At 33.5% G+C, this 21,701-nt stretch overlaps 1 protein-coding gene and 1 pseudogene across 1 annotated transcript in view; one reads left to right on the top strand and one right to left on the bottom strand.

Moving 5' to 3' along the window:
- The window catches only part of ANXA10 (annexin A10), a 137,359-nt gene extending 123,039 nt beyond the window's left edge, over positions 1–14,320 (bottom strand). The window contains exons 1-2 of the mRNA XM_077771929.1: positions 14,109–14,320; positions 12,800–12,870 (exon numbers count right to left, since the gene is read on the bottom strand). Of these exons, the coding sequence (XP_077628055.1) occupies positions 12,800–12,870; positions 14,109–14,320 (283 nt within the window). The remainder of the gene's footprint in view (positions 1–12,799; positions 12,871–14,108) is intronic.
- Positions 14,321–18,542: 4,222 nt separating this feature from the next.
- LOC144238068 (peptidyl-prolyl cis-trans isomerase A pseudogene) overlaps positions 18,543–21,701 on the top strand; it is a 6,096-nt pseudogene continuing 2,937 nt past the window's right edge.

The following is a 21,701-nucleotide window of genomic DNA, read 5'->3' as shown; positions in this document are numbered from 1 at the left end:
ACAGACTTGGAGAGAAAATACTTCAAAATTAAATTTCCTATAAAGGACTTGTATACAGATGGGCAAAAGATTTGAATAGCCATTTCACTGAAGAAGATATGCAATACAAAGAAGATGTGGCCACCAAACACATGAAAAGATACTTATCATCATTATGTATTAAGAAAGTGTAAATTAGAACAATGAAATATCACTTCACACCCACCATGATTTTAAAAAATGGCAAATAGCAAGTGTTGCTAAGGATGTGGGGAAATCAGACCCCCTGTACCCTGCAAGTGGGGATGTAAAATTGTACAGACTCTGGAAACTCAGTTTCTTAAAATGTAAAATAAAAGTTTACCTTCCAACCAAACAGTTCTATACCTAGGTATCTCCTCCAAAATAATGAAAACATATATATACACAAAGACTTGTACTTGAATGTTCATAGCAGTATTATTCACAATAACAAAAAAGTAAAGATAATAAAAATGTCCATTAACTGGAAAATTGAAAAAAATGGTATATCATTTAAAGAAATATTATTCAGCGTTAAAAAGGAATAAACCGTTGATACATGCTATAACATGTATAATCCTCAAAAAATATTATGCTAAATGAAAAAGCTAATTCAAAACTGTATATTATCTGATTCTACCTATACAGAAACAGATTAAGTTTTGCCTGGGGTTGTATTGGGGGTGGGAGGGACGAGGCAGAAGAGGAGAAGTGATTGACTCAAAAAGACGTAAGTGGGATCTTTTTGTAGAGGTGGAAATGCTCTAAAACGGAATTCTGTTGACAGTTACACAACCCTAAATTTACTAAAGAGCATTCAGTTGTACACGTTGCTTACTGTTGAAAGTGCAATTCAAAACCAAAGAGACGGTAAAAGTTAAGAGGAGGAAGAGATGTTTCTCTTTCTTTATTACATTCCAGAGAGAAATAACAATCAAATCGGAAATCTTTTTTTTTTGTCCTATTTCAAAATTTTATTTAAATTCTAGTTAGTTTACATACAGTGTACTATTGGTTTCCGGGATAGAATTCAGTGATTCATCACTTACATATAATGCCCAGAGCTCATCCCAACAAGTGCCCTTCACTCATCTAGCCCATCCCCACCTCTCTCCCTCCAGCAACCGTCAATTTGTTCTCTAACATTAAGAGTCTCTTATGGTTTGCTTCGCTCTCTCTTTTACCCCCCTCTTCCCATATGTTCATCTGTTTTGTTTCCTAGATTCTACATATGAGTGAAATCATATGGTATTTGTCTTTATGTGATTGACTGATTCACTTCACATAATATACTTTAGGTCCATCCACACCATCGCAAATGACAAGATTTCATTCTTGTTGGTGGCTGAGGAATATTCTGTTGTGTATATATGCCACATCTTCTTTATCCGTTCATCAGTCAGTAGACACTTGGGTTCTTTCTGTAGTTTGACTAATGTTGATAGTGCTGCCATAAACATCAGAATGCATGTACTCCTTCAAATCTGTATTTTTGAATCAGTTGGGTAAATACTTAGTAGTGAAATTGCTGGATTATAGCGTAGTTCTATTTTTAACCTTTTGAGGAACCTCTATACTGTTTTCCAAAGTGGCTGCACCAGTTTGCATTCCCACCAACAGTGTAAGAGGGTTTCACTTTCAACATATCCTCACCAATGTCTGTTTCCTGTGTTGTTAATTTTAGCCATTCTGACAGGTGTGAGGTGGTATCTCATCGTGGTTTTGATTTGTATTTTCCTGATGACCAGTGATGTTAAGCATCTTGTCATGTAGCTGTTGGCTATTCAGATGTCTACTTTGGAAAAATGCCTGCTTATGTCTTCTGCCTATTTCTTAATTAGATTATTTGGTTTTTGGTGTTGAGTTTGATAAGTTCTTTATAGAGTTTGGGTATTAGCCTTTTATTAGGTATGTCATTTGCAAACATCTTCCTTCCATTCCATAGGCTGCCTTTTAGTTTTGTTGATTATTTCCTTTGCTGGGAAGAAGCACTTTATCTTGATGGAGTCCTAATAGTTCATTTTGTTTTTGTTTCCCTTGCCTCTGGAGCAGCATCTAGTAAGAAGCTGCTCAGGCCACGGTCAAAGAGGTTGCTGGCTGTGTTCTCCTCTAGGATTTTGATGGTTTCCTGTCTCACATTTAGATCTTTCATCCATTTGAGTTTATTTTTGTGTCTTGTGTAAGAAAGTGGTCCAGTTTCATTTTCCTGCATGTCGCTGTCCAGTATTCCCAGCACCATTTGAACAACCCAGCACACAACCCAATTTCAATAGTAGGGTCATGATGATGTTGGTCTTAGGAAGCGACGATATGGGTTTTTATGCCTTTGAAAACCTTTGTGGCTGGTGTGAGGGAGACGACAGAGAGGAGGGTGATTGTGTAGGACGACTTCCACTATGACTAACAGAATCATTGCTGTCTATTGGCTCAATGGAATCTTTTTCTTTTTGTGTAAGTTTACCAAGGAACCTTCAAATCGGAAATCTTTGAGCATAACCACTATAGAAGTCATTTAAAAATGTTCAAGGGAAAAGCACTTCAGTTAAACATGGCTTAGGTGTATGTAACAAATAGAAACATTTAAAATTAAAAAAGTATTTATAATATGAAAACAGATTGAGGAGTTTCTCATCACTGTATGTGTAAGATGATTAAACTGGTTGATGTAAAAACATATTTAACATGCTGCATTGTATTTAATTTGAAAGAAACCTACAGGAAAACTAAGGCTTAAAAAATCCAGAAGAGATATTTATTGTTTACAGCATAACTTGAAATAAGAACAATACAAATTTTATCTCACTTTAGAAATTCACTGAACTGGGGTGCCTGGGTAGTTCCATTCGGTGAGGGCCTGACACTTGATTTTGGCCCACGTCATGATCTCGTTGTGGGATCAAGCCCCGTGTCAGGATCCACACTGAGTATGGAGTCTGCTTGGAATTCTCTCTCTCTGTCTGCTCTTCTCCTGCTTCTGTGTGTGTTTTCTCTCTCCCCCGCTCAAAATAAAATAAATATATATATAAAAAAAGAAATTCATTGAATGAAAGCCACTTTATGGGCCTCTTGACAATCATATGTATATGGTTGATGAACTAATATATTAATCACTTCCTTTATCTGGATACCAAGATTGGATGTTATGACCCACCCCAATAAAGATTTAAAGAAAACCATTGACATTTAGTAGCATAAATAAATGAATAAGGGTGACAATTTTAAATTCGTTTTAAGTTTTGATATAGGAACAAATGTTTTCTTTCTTCTGTATGAACCCTGTGACACAAAGAGCCTGGTTGCTCTAGGTGTGTGTGTGTGTGTGTGTGTGTGTGTGTGTGTGTGTGTGTGTGTGTGTGTTGGTGGTGTGTGTGGCAGGGATAGAGGGATGGTGGGTAGAGACAGGACATTAAGGCATAATTAGAGGGAAAAAATCGAAAACATAATTTTTCCTAGGAGATTTGTCTAAAAGATTGTCTTGAGTATATTTTCTTTTACTATTTTTCTCAAATATTGCTTGTGTGAGAAGCATGAACGTAATCAGAGGGAAAAATCTGCTAAGAAAACCTGCAGAGAGACTCATTACATAAAAATCTTGAAAAATGCTTCATTCCAACATGCTTCAATCATGTTTTTCCTTGATTATTATGGAGACATAAGTTAGGGTAATTAGTTTGTTACTCTTTTTTCTTTTGGCAGAAATTCTTCATCAGTTGTAGTAAAATTATAGGTAGTGTCCAGAGCAGCAAAGACCTAATCGAATACCTACCCATTTTGTTGCTATATGATTTTTTACTTTTATAAAAAGGCCCTTTTCTAAACTTCAACTATTATCTTTTCTTTAAAACTTGATAGTGTAGTGATTTTCATTCCTAAGATAACATTTTATGTTAGTTGTGTAAAGAGCAAAGGCTGAATATATATACGTAATTTAATTATGTTGAATCCAATGATAAAATATTACAAATACCTTTTTTATTATAGAATATGTTTAATTTTTGTGAATTTATGGTGCAGTTTGGTATGTAGCGACTTTTGCTTTTTCTCGTTTTTTAAACAATGGACTTAATTACATCTGTTTCCAATGACAACATTCACAAGATATGGTTTATAATTAAGGTGCTTTTAAATACAGAGGGTGCTTTTGCCTGGACAGAATCCAAAACTGTCATTACTTTAGTTGGTTGCTAAAAACAGTGTTTAACTGTGAAATTAAAAGTAATATAAACAATTATATATGAAGCAATGTAGTCTTAAGTCTACTGTTTTGATACCTATTGTTTCCCTATATGTTCTTTTAGCTGAAATAATAAAATATGAGATTTTATTATCTCAAGTTTCTGTATTCACTAGATGTTACAATTTGTTTTACACATATGATAGTTACAGATCTTAATTTTTTCTTTCTGTAATTTGAAGATCATATTTTTATGATTCTATCATATTTTCTATTATTTAGATAATCCATATTAAATTATTTTTATTGTGCTATAACATGCATGGATATATAATAAATATATTATTTGGCAAATAATACTTTACAAGATACCTACACTCTTAAGTTTTTAAGTGTACAATAGGCATGGTATTGTAATCAGACTCTAGAACTTATTCATCTTGTATAACTTGAATATTATTTTTTAATTATTTTTAATAAAAGTCAAAGTTTGTGCAAAGGAAACAAAATTTTTGCACTGATGTTTATGCCTTTATTCTTTATATATTTATTTGATAAATTTGACATGTTACAATTTCTAATTTTAAGGTATGGTGTGTTGCTTTGATACACTTATATATTGCAATATGATTGCCTTTTAAGCAATATTCATCTTTATCATTATACTACAGTATAATTTATATTTTATTTTATTTTATTTTATTAACTTTTTAAAATCCCATGTATTTTATTGTACACTAAACCTCTATAGTGTACTTACTACTCATTATAGGTTTGTACCCTTTTTTAAAAAAATTTACTTATTAATATTCAAGTCAGTTAACATAACTTACATATAACACCAAGTGCTCATCTCAACAAGTGCCCTCATTACTCACCCATTTAGCTAATTACCCTATCATTCTCCCCTCCAGAAACCTTCAGGTTGTTCTCTATATTTAAAAGGCTCTTATGGTTTCCCTCCCTCTCTGGTTTTATATTATTTTTCCTTTCCTTCCCCTATATTCCTCTGTTGTGTTTCTTATATTCCACATAGGAGTGAAATCATATGATAATTTGTCTTTCTCTGACTGACTTATTTTGCTTAGCATAATACCCTCTAGTTGTGTCTACATTGTGAAAGATGGCAAGATTTCATTCTTTTTGATTGCCAAGTAATTTTCCATTGTGTGTGTGTGTTTGTGTGTGTGTACATACACCACATACAACACATCTTTATCAATTCATAGATATTTGGGCTTTTCCCATAATTTAGTTATTGCTGAGAGTGCTGCTATAGACAGTGGGGTGTATGTGCTTTTGAATCAGGATTTTTGTATCCTTTGGATAAATACCTAGTCGTACAATTCTTGAGTTATAGGGTAATCTATTTTTAATTTTTTGAGGAATCTATATTGTTTTCCAAAGTGGTATTTCACCAACAGTGATAAAAGTTTCCACTTTCTCTACATCTTTGCCTATTATCTGTTGTTTCCTGAGTTGTTAATTTTAGCCATTCTGAAAGGTGTGGGGTGGTGTCATTGTAGTTTTGATTTGTATTTCCCTGATGATGAGTGATGTTGAGCACTTTTTCATGTGTCTGTTAGCCATCTGGATGTCTTCTTTGGAAAAGTGTCTATTCAGGTTTTCTGCCCTTTTCTTCACTGTATTATTTTTTTTAAATTTTTTTTGGCTTTAAGACTTAAGTTCTTTATAGAATTTGGATATTAACTCTTTATCTGATACATCATTTGCAACTATCTCCCATTCCATCAGTTACCTTTTAGTTTTGTTGATTGTTTCCTTCACTTTGCAGAAGCTTTTTACCTTGATGTGATCCCAGTAGCTCCTCTTTGTTTCTCTGGCTTCTGGAGACATGTCTGGTAGGAAGTTGCTGCAGCCAAGGTCAGAGAGGTTGCTGCCTGCAATCTTCTGGAGGATTTTGATGGTTTCCTGTATCACATTTATGTCTTTCATTCATTTTGAATTTATTGTTGTGTATGGTTTAAGAAATTGGTCCAATTTTATTCTTCTACATGTTGCTGTCCAGTTTTCCAAGCACCATTTGGTTAAAAGACCGTTTATATTCCATTGGATATTCTTTCCTGCTTTGTCAAAGATTAGTTGGCCATTCATTTGTGGGTTCATTTCTGGTTTCTCTGTTCTGTTCTATTGATCTATTGTCTGTGTCTGTGCCAGTAGCATACTGTCTTGATGATTACAGCTTTGTAATGCAGATTAAAGTCTGGAATTTTGATACCACCAGCATTGGTTTACTTTTTCAACATTACCTTGGCTATTCTGGGTCTTTTGTAGTCTCATACAAATTTTAGGATTATTTGTTCTAGTTCTGTGAAGAATGCTGATGTTATTTTGATAGGAATTGCATTTTAACAATATTTGTTCTTCCAATCCATGAGCATGGAATTTTTCTATTTATTTATGTCTTCTTCAGTTTCTTTCATAAGATTTTATAGTCATCGGCATACAGATCTTTTACCTTTTACCTTTTAGGTTTATTCCCAGGTACCTAATGGTTTTGATGCAATTGTAAATGGGATTGATCCTTGATTTCTCTTTCTGCTGCTTCATTGTTCATGTATAGAAATGCACCTGATTTCTGTACATTGATTTTATATTTTGCAACTTTATTGAATTCACATATCAGTTCTAGAATATTTATGTGGAGTCTTTTAAGTTTTCCATGTAGAGTATCATGTCATCTACAAAGACTTAAAGTTTGACTTCTTTGCAATTTGTATGCTGTTTATTTCTTTTTGTTGTCTGATTGCTGAGGCTATTAACTGTTAAACTACTTGGTGAGAGTGGACATCCCTGTCATGTTCCTGATTTCAGGGGGAAAGCTTCCAGTTTTTCTCTATTGAGGATGATATTAGCTGTGGGCCTTTCAATATGGCTTTTATGATGTTAAGATATGTTCTTTCTATGCTGACTTTCTTGAGGGTTTCTATCAAGAAAGATACTGATTTTGTCAAATGCTTTTTCTGTATCTATTGAAAAGATCATATGGTTCTTATCCTTTCTTTTATTAATGTGATATATCACATTGATTTATTTATAGGTATATGGATTATGGATGTTGAAGGAGACCTGTGGCCCAGGAATGAATCCAACTTGATCATGGTGAATAATTCCTTTAGTGTACTGTGGAATTTGATTTGCTAATATCTTGTTGAGAATTTTTGCATCCAGGTTCATCAGGGATATTGGCCTGTAATTCTCTTTTTAAGTTGGGGCTTTTTCTGGTTTTGGGACCAAGGTAATGCTGGCTTAATAGAATGCATTTGGAAGCTTTCTTCATTTTTATTTTTTGAAGTTTGAGAAGTTTGAGAAGAATGGGTATTAACTATTCTTTAAATGTCTGGTAGAATCCCCTTGGGAAGCCATCTGGCCCAGGACTCTTTTTTTCCTTGGGAAACTTTTGATAACTGATTCAATTTCTTGCTGGTTATTAGCCTGTTCAAATATTCAATTTCTTTCTGTATGAGTTTTGGCAGTGTGGATTTTCTAGGAATTTGTCCATTTCTCCAGACTGTCTGGCTTGTTGGCATATAAATTTTCATAGTATTCTCTTGCAATTGCTTGTATTTCTGTAGTGTTGTTGGGAACTCTCCTCTTTCATTCAAAATTTTATATATTTGGGTTCTTTCTCTTCTTTTTGAGAAGTCTGGCTAGGGATTTATTAATCTTGTTTATTCTTTCAAAAAACCAGTTTTTAGTTTCATTGATCCGTTTTACTGTTTGTTTTTTTTTGTTTTGTTTTTTTTTGTCTGTTTGTTACTATATTGTTTATTTCTGCTCTAGCCTTTGTCATTTCTGCTGGCTTTGGTTGTTATTTACTGCTCCTTTTTTAGCTCATTTAGGTGGAGTTTAGGTTGAGACCTTTCTTGCATCTTGAGATAGGCTTGAATTGCAATGCACTTTCCTCTTAGGACTGCTTTTATTCATCCCAAAGTGTGTGGACTGTTGTGTTTCATTTTCATTTGCTTCCATGTATTTTTTTAATTTCTTCTATATTTCCCTGGTTCATTCATTCTTTAGTAGGATGTTCTTTAACCTTCATGTATCATGAGCTATGAGATTATGACCTGAGCCAAAGTCAGACGCTCAACCAACTGAGCCACCAAGGTGCCCCTCATCCTAATAACGGTTGTACTTGGCTCATCCTTGTCTTAAGTTGTTGGCCTGAGCAAGAGACAGACTGAAGCTCTTCATTATTTCTAAACGTAAGCTGGAACTTTGTTGTGTTGGTCTCAGTTGCTTAGTGTGGGGGAGTCTCTGATTTTTGAAATAGATACAAACTAGATTTTTCCCCCCCTTATAGCATGATGGTCGAGGGGAAGGCTTGGATCTTATGGCTCAGTAGGCTTTATCATAGGACAAATGCCCTCTATTCTTGTCTTCCTAGAGCTGCTAGGGAACTCTGTCATCCTCATCTTCAGCCATGTTCCTAGTCCTGATACAAGAGTATAACTCAACAGTCCAGGGATTAGCTAGCATCTCATCTTATATGCACCTTACTCATTCTCAGGAAACTTGTCTCATCAAGGCCCTGAGATCCTACATGATGGTGTACATCATGCATTTTCCCAAAAACCTGGCTATGTGTCACATATGAAAGTTAAGAATCAGATCTGATTTCTGCATTCCTTTGCCTTTCCTCTCCTGAAGCAAATGAATATCCTTACTGCCTGGCTTGGGAAAGAGGCCATGGGGCATTGGAACTGCATAGGAAGTAGTCTAGATTAATATTTTATAGTTTGCTGCCACAATTACAAGTGCTATAGCCATAGATAGTAAAATGATATCAGCAGATTGGCTGGACATTTCTGTCAAGGTGTAACTGATGATATACTACAAGCACTATGGTGGACACTGAATTGGAGCTTTAACAAGATCGAAACCCTATTCTTATAAAACAGCTTTTTATGATATAATATCTTGCTTGGGTTTAGAGTTTTTCAAAGATCTATAAAATTGACTTACAGATTTAGCCACTCTGACAAAATTAACAGAACCTAATTAAATTCATAGAAGATAGAATTATGAGCCAGAATGCCAATTGGTTGATATACAAAGAATCAATTATTAGTAGACATTCTCATCGTGTACATCCTCATGTTGGGAACTTTTGGTCAGATAATCATGTTAAAGACATGCTTTGGAGCAATAAGTAGAATGAGGTCAATCAGACCACCTTGGAGAATATTTTATTAAATTTGACAATATATCCCAGAAATATGGGATTTTTTTCTGCCTACCCAGTGTAACTATGGGTGCTTTAGATCATAACACACTTTCTTTTGCACACATTGTTGCATTGTATAGCTACAAATTCTCAACCTCCAGCTTCCACATATTTATTAAATTAATTAAATTAAGAATAAAATATTAAAAATTATTTAATATTTATTAAAAACATACGCCATTCCAGACAGGTTGCTTTACAATCAAACTGATGTTATTTTACTTAACTCTACTAAATGTGTATTTTCTTGTGTATGTTTCCTGCTTGCAACTTTGTATCTTTCTCAAGTTCTCATCATCAACTATACACAAATCATTTCTTAGAGTAAGTTAATTCTATAAATGAATAAGGTCATCCATTAGACTGTAAACTATATGAAGTCAGAGGTCTTTTTTTTTTGTCTTTACAGCTTTAAATGGTTTTTAGAATATTGTTTGATATGTAGTAGAGACTCGATATACATTTGTTAACAGAATGAACAAATCTGGACATGCTGACCACTGCTAATTTTAGAAAGTAACTCCGCCCCTCTACTCTAGAAGTAGCTTGCTGTATAACTCTGCATGTAGTAGTCCCCCTAGCCACACAGCATTTTATCTAGCATTTTGTATAGCAATGCACATGCAGAACTCTTAAAACTAGGTCAGAAATGAAGCACGTTGTCTGTTTGGTATGTCCACATGGACTATGTAGTTAGTGCACTTTTCTTGGTCTAGTTTCTGCCAGAGGAGGTATGAAGATGGATGTATTCCTAATGGTCTGCTGTATTTAGTGACTAGCATCATCCCCACACACTACAAAGTATGCATTTTAGACAATTGTCATTCTTCCATTTACCTGGTCTCCAAAGTGAGAAATCATAAATGCACAAAAAAATCACCCAAAATTAAAGATTCTTCCCCCTTTATTATTGTCATGCAGTTTACGACCCTACATCACTTGATTGATCTATTAAAATAATCCCCTGTATGGCAACAGACTATATATACTATACGAGCTATGCTTGTATGTGGTGAACAAAGCATAATGTAAAGAGTTGTCAAATCATTACATTGTACCCTGAAACTAATATGATATTGTGTGTCAACTTTACTTCAATAAAAAAATCTTCTAATTTATCTTATTACTAAATTCCTTTTGATGATGAATACATATCCTTCATTTTCATATGATTGACATTTCAAAGATATGTTTCTATAAAAAATCAAATTTTAAATTGGTCAATGTTTTCCTTGCCTGTAAGATAAACTCTAAATATCTTATCTTGATTTTATGAGGCCATTTAGAATCTAACACTTACCCATCTTAGTCTCCAGTCATAATCCAAGCTTTCCCCCTTCCTCTGGCTTTACATCTTGTCTACATCAAACCACTTTCTAAATACGCCAGATCTATATCCCTGAAGGGACATTTCTCTCTTTTCAGTTTCCAACATTTGCTCATTTCTCAAGATTTAGCTATATGCTATTAGATTTCTTTCTGTAGGGTACATTGAACATTAACAAGAAAAGTTTTGAAAATAAATAAATTTAACCTATCATTGAGAAATAAGAAGTACAAATTTTGTTATTATTAAAAATATTTTAAGTTTCAAAAGTAATTTTGTATAAAATCCATACAATTATAATTATTTTTAAATTCTAGTGAAAGTCATCATCATTAAATAAAACATTATGCTATCTGGCTGGTATAAATTTAATGTCATAATACTAATTTCTCATTATATTTTGTATTATTTCTGCTCATATTCTTTGTACCTGTAAATTATCCCAATATTCATCTTTAATAACAATAATTAATTAATTTGTCTTACTTAGAAGTATATTTTGAAATTTATATTCTATATTTCCCCAAATTTTTTATTTCTGAATGATGCAATATTTAATTAGCAATATTCAACACTTCACTGTCAATATTGAATTTCAAAGGGATTTAGACCATTGCAAACATAAAATTAACTGCTAGCACTTAAATTATTATAGAAAATGAAAACTTGTATATGACATGTGCTTCATGAATTAGAATTTATACTCTTGCAATATACCAGTAAGCATAAATAATGTTTTGTTAACATGATTACATTTATAATATAGACAAAGTTTCTTTTAGTAATTTAAGGATTTATAAAGAATATTTTTGTAAACAGGCATATCTTTTATGTTGTACCTTAGCTTTCAAATTGATTACTTGGTCTTATAGTGACTATAAGACCATAATAAACTCCATAATAAAACAGAATTTTTTAAAGTTTATTTATTTATTTAGAGAGAGAGAGAGAGAGAGCGAGCGAGCACATGAGCAGAGGAGGGGCAGAGAGAGAAAGAATCTCAAGCAGGCTCATGCTATTAGCACGGGGCTCAAACCTACAAACCATGGGATCATGACCTAAGCCAAAGTCAAGAGCTATACAGTTAACCAACTGAGCCACCCAGGTGCCCCATAAAACAGAATTTTTGGAACATATTAAGCTCATGATTATCACAGTTTAGATGTGAGGGTAAAGGTAATAATTAAAGCATACATACAAGAATCTGTTCTTTTAAGCTTGCAATATGTTTGGTCGGGCTGACATGAAAATTCCAAGTTGTCATTGCCATCTTTTTTTCTTGGGGGGGGATGATTTTAATTTATAATTTCAAAATTACAGAAAAATTATAAAAACAGTACAAAGAAATCCCAATAACCCTTGTTCAGCCTACTTGTTAACATTCTCTTCCATTTGATGTATCATCTGCTTACTCTTGCTCAATCACTTTCTTCATTTTCTCTCATGATCTCTTTGCTCTCTCCATCTCTCTTTCTATTTTATATTCCTCTGCACGTATATGCACATGTAAACTTGTGTCATTTGAGTAAATACAGAGGGAATAAATGGAGAATAAAAACTTGAGTCATTTGAGGGAAAACTGTAGGCATTAAGTTTGCACTTTACCCTTAAATATTTTATTCAATATTACCTAAGGGCAAAGAAAAAAAATTTTCAAACCATAATACAGGTATATAAATCAGGAAATTTAATATTATACAATGCTATTATTTAATCTCAGATTATATCAAAATTTTATCCTTTGTCCCACTAAGGCCATTTATGGCTATTTTTGTTTTTGACTCAGGATCTAGTCAATTATGCATTGCTTTCCATTGTAATGTCTTTTTAGTCTCCTTTAACCTGAAAAAATTCTTAAGATTTTCTTTGTTTCAATGACCTTGACATTTTGAAAATACAGGCCAGTTTATTTTCTAAATACTTTTTCATATCTGTCTGTCTGGCATGTTTCATGATTATACCAAAGTTAAACATTTTTATCAGGACCACAAGATACTGTTTCTTCCACACTGCATATCAGAAGGTGCATGGCTTCAGTTTGTCCCATTACTTGTGGTCTTAAATTTGATCACTCGGTAGTTTCTGCCAGATTTCTTCACTGCCACGTTATTATTGTTCCCACTATAATCAATAAGTAATTTGTGGGAACATGAAAATAAAACAGTATAAATAGCCTATTCCTCATCAAATATTTATCCCTTAGGTTTAGCCTTCATTGATGATTCTTCTCTGAAATAGTTATTAATGTGGCCAAACTGTCATTTTCTAACTCCGTCATTCGTTCTACACTTAGCTGGCATTCCACAGAGTAAGAGAGAGCTTGCTCACTCCTCCTTTTTTGTAAATTTTTTCATTTACTTATATCAGTATGGATTATTTTACTCATATTTTATTTATTTCAATGCCTCAGTTGTCTCAGATTTAGCCAGTAGGAGCTCCCTGAAGATCATTTCCTTATCCTTTTGGCAAGGTTCCATCATTTTTTTGAGGGTACCTTTACTTTAATTCACACAGAATTTGAGAATCGTTTTGTACTGCTCTGCTTAGGCTTATATCAGTTACCTCCAAAGACCCTCAGTTCTTTTGAGTGAAAAATGGTATTTAGGAGCCAAGATCTATACCTATTACTACTAGGGTGTCATTGCTCTTAGGCCTTCTTAGCAGACAGGCTTAGGAAATGTATGTATGTACGTATGTATCATCTACCTATCAGTAACTTCTTATTCTCTCTATTTACAAAATATATGCATGCATATATATAAGCTCATATTATACNGCTTTGGGGGATGTGTCAAGTAAGAAGTTGCTGCGGTGGAGGTCAAGGAGGTTGTTTCCTGCTTTCCTGTCATCTATCTTTCTATCCATCTGTTGTTCATATATTAAAATCTGAGTTCACTCTGATACTTTTAATTCCAAGCTAACATTTCATGATTGATACTATTTTCCACCTATTCTGTATTTGTAACTTCTTTCTCTAACAGTAAGAAATCTGCCTTTGTTATCCAATGTATTAATCAATTGATTAATCTTATAGAGATACAGACAAAGTAGTCCAGAAATGTTAACCCACCCGGTGAAAAAGATACTTATTAAACTACAGGTCAGTAATTTTTTTCAGTTCTGTTTTGGCTTTGGGCAGGTTATGTTACTTGAGTTAGTTCTCTTTCCCCTGTATTTGAAATTGTGTATTTATTTGAAATATTGTTTGGTTCATTTATTTCTGTTTCATATTCTATTTTATAGTAATTACCTTTATTTCTAATGGCAAGTAAGCATACTGTTCCAGTTATTAGTGCTGACTTTAAAAACAATACGCAAATAACAGTGACATAAAATTCCATTGTATTAAGTTTATTGACTCTGCGGTCAAAAATTCAGACAGGGCCCAGTGGGAATGTTCCATAATTTCTAGACCTCCTGTTGGTAAACCTTGAATATGAGGGTGATTCAATGACTGGGTCTGTAATACTCTGCAGGCTCCTTCACACGCATGCTTTTTGGGTGGGTGTTGACTACAAGCTTTACTGGGGCTGTTGGCCAGACTGTTGGTGGCCTCTTCATGTTGTCTCATCTCTCAAAGGATGGTCAGACTTTCTACATGGTGGTTTACACATCCAACATTGAGTGTACCGTCTCACAAAAACAAGACTACATTACCTTTTCTTTCTTTCTTTCCTTCTTTCTTTCTTTCTTTCTTTCTTTCTTTCTTTCTTTCTTTCTTTCTTTCTTTCTTTCTTTCTTTCTAATTTATTTTTACAAATAGTTTATTGTTAAGTTGGTTTCCATATAACACCCAGTGCTCATCCCCACAAGTGCCCTCCTCCATGCCCATCTCCTCCCTCCCCCCCCCACCCATCAGTCCTCAGTTTGTTCACCTTTTATGACCTGGCCTCAAAAGTCACACATTATTACTGCTACATTCTAGTGGTTACCAATGAGTCATAATCCTGCCCAGATTTTAAAAAAAGGGGGAATTATTCACCTCCTTGGATGTCAGAATGGTAAGTTTCTAGAAGAGTATATTAGATGGATGATACTGTTACACCCATCCTTGAAAAAAAAATCTGTAGTCCACTGGCTAGTCATCACAATTCATGTTCCTACCACATGTAAAATACACTTTCTTCCTCTCAGAAACACACAAGAATTTTATCTTTCACTGCATCAGGCTTAGGCTTGAATTCCAAAATATTATTTAAATCAAATATAGGCTTGTATAAGTGTCTTCATATATATTATCTTAGGTATAGCCCTTTGAATACTCTTCTTGTTTTAAATCTGAAGACTTATAAAGAGGTGTGTTATCTGCTCACACCCAACATACAATGGAAGGACAGGCATAGGATGAATAATATATGTGCTTCTCAAAACCAAGTATTGATCCAGAGCTATTGTGAAATCAAATCACGAACAAATTCTCAGTTACTTGGTTAACTGAATCTTACTTACAGAAAGTTTTTTTTAGCTTCTATTTGTACCTATTGGAATTTTGACTTTACTCTCTTATCCTTTCTTTGTAATGAATGACTTGTGTTTGCAAATGAGTTACTTCCTCGGCTTACTATCTACTGGGAAAACAAACAAACAAACAAACCCAGAGATCAAAGAATATTTTTAATGTTTATTTCTTTATTCTGAGAGAGATAAAGAGCACACAAGGCAAAGAGGGGCAGAAGGAGAGAGAGATAATCCTAAACAGGCTCCATGCTCAGTGAGAAGCCTGATGTGGGGCTCAATCCCATGACCCTGGGATCATGACATGAGGCAAAATCAAGTCTGATGCTCAGCTGACTGAGCAACCCAGATGCCCCAGGAGTATTTTTTTTTTTTTGTACTGTTTCTGACTCATTCAGTATAATCTGATATAATTCCTATAAAACATTATGGGCTTAAAAGTTATGGGTATAAACAAAAATATGGTTATCAATTTATTATCAATGAATTTATACAAAATATATTCACTGTCTCTTTGAGATAAATCCTCTTTATTGGATTTCTTGTGAGTATACTCTGGAGTAGTACCTTTAAGTTTTTTAAAGCTCAATTATTTAATGGAGTAGACCTGGTATTTCTTTAAGACCCTAAACAAACTTTTGTCAGTTTGAAATGGCCTACAGAGTGATGCCTTAGATCTTTCTGAGTTCTTAGTAAGAATGTTACAGTTCTGTCTCAAATTTGATCTTTGCTCACAAGCCATTTCTTAATTCAAGAACTTTTTGCTGGCTAGTTAGACTGTTCATATCCTTTATATTTCTTCATAGTTCTACCAAAATCTAGTACTCATTTAATTTATTTTTCCTCTCCTATGCCATTATAAATTGGAGAAAAGAATCTGATAGTACCATAAACATTTTGCCTGGAAATCCCAACCAAATCACCAAGTTCATTAGGACATTGTCTATATTCTACATTAATTTGGGAAACAGTTTTCTTAAGCTTTGTGTCACCACATAACAAGTGTAATCTTTCTTCAGGTTCCAATACCATTTCTATCACTTTCTGTTAAGCCTTTACTGGCATCATTGTCAGGGTGTTAAAGGTTTTTGCTAACACTTTTCATGATGTCATTTTGGCTTTCCATTAGTCTTTCTAATGCCTTCCCAGCTCACCCTTCTCCCCACCTTGCTACTCAATGTCAAACCCTGGGCACCATTTTAGTTTTTTTGTGTGTGGTACTTCCTAGCATCCTGGTATTGAATTGTTGTCAGTCAAGAGTTGATCAGAGAAGGAAAACTGCAATGAATAATATAAAGACCTTATGGAATTATAGAAGCTGGTGAATGAGTCTATGCAAGGTTATTTTCTACATATCTAGTGTTGAGTCTAATGCCATCAGTATGTTACACTAGTTGTTGTGAAGAAACATTGGATGTGAAAATTCCTTATAATCTCTCTCTGCATACATAGATATGCACATAAATACTTTTTTAAGGAGATCAGGAGGATGGCTTCCAAAGCCCTGACTCCCCAGGAGAGGGTGAATGGGTTTCTTTTGTTTAGGATTAGGATGAATATTTAAATAAGGAAGCCTTGTCATTGTATGTAGAGGTGGACATAAGGTCACACATGCTCCTTAAGGAAACATGCTTATATAAACGTTGTATGTTATGTAGATGAGGCTGAGGCTCCTTCTTGGGTAGAGGTTTTAGTATTATAGTCATGTAAAGGTGATTATAGGTCATTCAGAGGTCATTCCACAGTTCATCTTGGACACATGCAAGTTGCAAGCTAGGGATTTAGCTCAAAAGATGTAGGTGGTCTGGGTGGGCAAGAGGTCTTCCTATGGCAGTCACTATCACCTGAGGGGAGGTTTTGGGAGGTAAGCTGGAAGTTCCTGTCTTCATAGGATGCTATAGGTATTTCACAAATGAATTTATCCTCTCATATATTGCTGTGCATACATAATACCTTCTTCAAAGAAGGGTGTAGTGAAATAATTTTTTCCTCCTTTTTGAGGGACTTCCATACTGTTTTCCACAATGGTTACATCAGTTTGCATTCCCACCAACAGTGCAAGAGAAGGTTCCCTTTTCTCCACATCCTTGCCAACACTGGTTGTTTCTTATGTTGTTAATTTTAGACATTCTGTCAAGTGTGACAGGATATCTCATTGCAGTTTTGATTTGCATTTTCCTGATGAGTGATTTTGAGCATCTTTTCATGTGTCTGTTGGCCATTTAGATATCCTCTTTGGAAAAATGTCTATTCATGTCTTCTGCCCATTTTTTCATTGTTTATTCATTTTTTGACTATTGAGTTTTATAAGTTCTTTATAGATTTAGGATACCAACCATTTATCAGATATGTCATTTGCAGATATCTTCTCCCATTCCTCAGACTGCCTTTTATTTTTATTGAGATTTTTCTTCTCTGTGTAGAAGCTTTTAATTTTGATGAAGTCCTAATAGGTTATTTTTGCTTTTGTTTTCCATGCCTCAGGACCATGCCTAGAAAGAAGTTGATATGGTCAATATCAAAAAGTTTATTGCCTTTGTTCTCTAGCAGGATTTTTATAGTTTCAAAATCTCACAATTATGTCTTTATATACATACACACTTATTATTGGTTGTTTCTCTGGAGAACCCTAATACAGTGACATTGGAGTACATACAATTCTTGATAACATTTAACAGAAAACAGACAGATTGGGGGTGCATTTTGAAGAAACCCACTGGTATGAAGGGAAGTCTTAAACCATTTCAAGAACTAATAAAGAATAATGGATGGTTTATTTAGAGGAAAGTAGACCAAGAGGAGAAATGAGAGCTCTCAATATTAAGAAAGATGTCATGAAGAAAAAAGCACCTGGTATTTGAGCTGGTAGATTTGACTAGCTGAAGGAAAGGACATAACTGTCCTGAGTTGAGCCAGCATAAGTTATAATTGTACAGGTTTCATGGAGGCAAGAATCCATTTTTAACTGTTGAAATGCTAATATTTTAGTAAAAGAAATAAGTTTCTTGCTGTTGGAACGCTTTAGCAAGGAACAACTGGGAATATTACAGAAATGTTTTAAAAATATTTAAAGGCTTCTTTAAAATTTTTTCAGCTGTATAATTTAATGAGTCTCATTCAAACTGATTAGACGTTATAATGGTTTATATAACCAACTTTGTTTTTTATTCAGAGTATCCTCAAGGATAAATGAATTTTTAATTTTCTTCTAGATTTATTGATATTTGTTTCCTGGGTAAAATGAATTTGTGGCCATGTATTATTGTGATTTTTAATTTTGTGAGACAATGTAGAAAGTAAAATATCTTTGCCATAATTTTCAAATTTTAATTAGAAAGATGGAGAAGAGAAATGATTTCACTGGTAATGAACACAGGTTAGGTAGATAGAAGAAAGGGAATGTTAGGGTTATAAATTATTTTTTATCTCAACTACTGTTTTTAGTTCTATTCCTAGATTAGGATCTAAAATATACTTGAAACAAAGCAATTACAAATATAACACTTTGTTTAAGTATATGTAATATTTGAAGAAACTGGACAAAATTTAAGTTTTCTATTGAAAGAAGGAATTTGAAATTATTTTTATTTCTGTTTAGGAGAAACTGCTGGTTCTCTATTGATTCTGCCAAATTTTCCTTCATTTAAAAAATGTAATTGAAATTTTAGAGTTAGAAAGAATCCTAAAAATTACCTAGACTAGGTGAAGTCTTTTTGTTTTGTAGGTGAGAAAACTGAATTTTAAAATGACATGTAAGAGTATTAAATTATTTTTCTGTGTTGTCAAAACTAGAATTAAGGAGTGGTGTGTTTTTTTCTGTACTATTGTTCTCTGACTCTGCAAAATGAAATACTCTGAACGTCAGGTACTATCCAATGGTCTGAGTCAGATATCAATTACCTGTTACCAATCTTTGCTTTTACTTAGTCCCACTTCTCTGGATTACTGTTTATACACCAGCATGACACACAATTACTTATAAATTTCCTAGTTGAAAGCTAAATCACTAACAGATTTTTGCAATATTGATTTCTAATTGTTTAAATTAAAGTAAACTTTATGTTGAATCCAATCATTTATTTTTTAAATTGACTAAAGTCTGTCAGCTTCAGGTTTACAAATGATTTGCACATTAATACACCCAACTGTTTTTCTTAATATTAGAAACCTTATTTTCACGACTCATGATTTTAATTCACTCAAAGCTAACCACTTACCTAATCCTGCCTACTCTAAGTGCCAATACATTCAAAATCTGGAGATGAATGTACTCAAAAATGTTTGTGTTAAAAAGGTTTTTATCTTATGATATTGACTTTTTCTTTCTCTTCCTCTGTAGCTTTGAATGCTATAACTCATATTTGAGTTTCTTTTCTTAACATTAACAGAGATTATGTGCTTGAGCACATATTTTAACTGTTATTTTTTGAAAAAACTAGGTTTTTCTTTTAAATGCAAACTGACAAAGTAATCTTAGATGTTTAATGAAACCATTGCCAGATTGTGAATCCTTATGGAGATATGTACAAGTGAAGACAAAATATTTCAACATTTGTCATGAATGTTTGCTAATAAAGAGGGCTTTTAAAATGTGAATAGCTTCAACTCTCACTCATTTTTAAAAACGTATTCAGCTAAATAAAAACACAGTAGTGTCCATATCCTAACCATCTTTTTTTCCCTAAATAAATTATGCATGAAAAGTTACCTATGTTGTCAACATTAGAAGAATGTGTCTTGTGAGGTGTTCTGCAATCCTTCTGTTTGCAACAAATTTGCTTGAACATGAAAATTTCATACCAAGTTTTTCTTCAAGACAGATAAAAGCTGTTAGTGGCAAATAGGAATTTTCCTATGTCCTGTTGTTGTAGTAATACCCAATGTGAAGATTTCCCTTCCAAGAGTACCCTTCAGTAATTATCCTGACTCTAATTTTTTCTTTATATTTGTTTATTTTTGAGAGAAAGAGAAAGAGTGTGAATGGGGCAGGGGCAGAGAGGGAGGGAGACAGAATCTGAAGCAGGCTTCAGGCTCAAGCTGAGAGCACAGAGCCTGACATGGGGCTCGAACCCACTGCCCATTTGATCATGTCATGAGCCGAAGTTGGCTGCTTAACCAACTGAACCACCCAAGGTGCTCCTAATTTTTCTTTAATAAAGAGCTTTTTCTTAACACATTTTCTTTTATAAAAATTTTAAATAAATTTTTAAACTTTCTTTAATAAAGAGTATCCTTGGTGACTTCCTTAAATTCATATGAAAATCATTGTTGAAATGTTTTTAAGTACATTTTCAGATTTCTGTGGTGTATTATTTGCTATTTCTCTTTCATATTAAGATGTTTTGTGGCCATAGCTGGGACCTGAATGATTTATTGTATTGTGTTATAGGGAGTTTGTTACTTCCTGTGACGTAATTTCATAGAGAACTTAGTGTATTTTTTGTAGATCCCAAACCACTGTCTTTCTCGCTGTATTGTTCCTTATGATTCCTTATATTGCACATGAAGAATGTTTAAACTTGGTATATTTTAAGGTTTTTTTCATAAATCAATGAAATTGGGGTATTATGCCCATTAGAAATAATCTTAGGAACAAAGTTTGCATGAGTGTGGATTCAGTAATTAATTGTCATTTAGGTTTGAGCCAAGAAGGGCGTGATTGAAGTAATGAGAATAATCTGCAGGATACTTACACACCAGAATTAAGAAGTTTGGAAACCAGAGAGATTATATGTGTCTATCTGTCGTTATTAGAATGCTGCCTCCATAGCATCAGATGGGAAGAGGCAGTTAATATATGAGTATATTTGATACCAAGTTAGGATTGGTGACCACATAAAACTTGTAATTAAGATACCATGCCCTGTTTAACTTCTGCTTCAATCCATGAAAATTTCTGGTACAGAACTTATTGTCTGCTAAAAAAGCTGGATAAAATATATAAAACAATATGTGTCCAGGTATTGGTATGACAGGGAACATAAGACTGCAAACCTTGAGAGAAAGGATAAATGAGATGAGAACTAAAAATTTCACAAGGCTTCTTAAGTAGATGTGCTTTTTGTCCACGTATAGGAAAAGAGAATACTATTTACTGATCTGTACCTACACAGTGCATGACCCCAGGAATCCAAGCAAAACAACACTCGGAGAATTATAAATTGAATAAATCTCAGGATTCACACAGAGCTGGAAATGAGTTTCATTTCTTTCAGCCAAGTAAGATTCTGAATTAAGCATGCAAAGTCAGGCATCCAATACAAAATTACTTGACATGTGGAAATTTTCAGATGTGACCCATAACCAAGAATGAAACTCAGTTAATAAAAAACAAAACCCTAGAAATAATAGAGATAATGGGATTTGAAGACAAGAACTTAAAATATTTATTATAAATATAAATATTATATTTAATATATATAATAAATATTACATATTTATTATAAATATAATAAATATTTTCAAGGATGTAGAGGGGAAAAAACATAATTAGGAGA

This window comes from Crocuta crocuta, unplaced genomic scaffold, assembly GCF_008692635.1.
Source record: "Crocuta crocuta isolate KB4526 unplaced genomic scaffold, BGI_CrCroc_1.0 scaffold429, whole genome shotgun sequence".
In the NCBI taxonomy this organism is placed as follows: Eukaryota; Metazoa; Chordata; class Mammalia; order Carnivora; family Hyaenidae; genus Crocuta; species Crocuta crocuta.
This window is presented reverse-complemented; position numbering and strand designations above follow the sequence as displayed.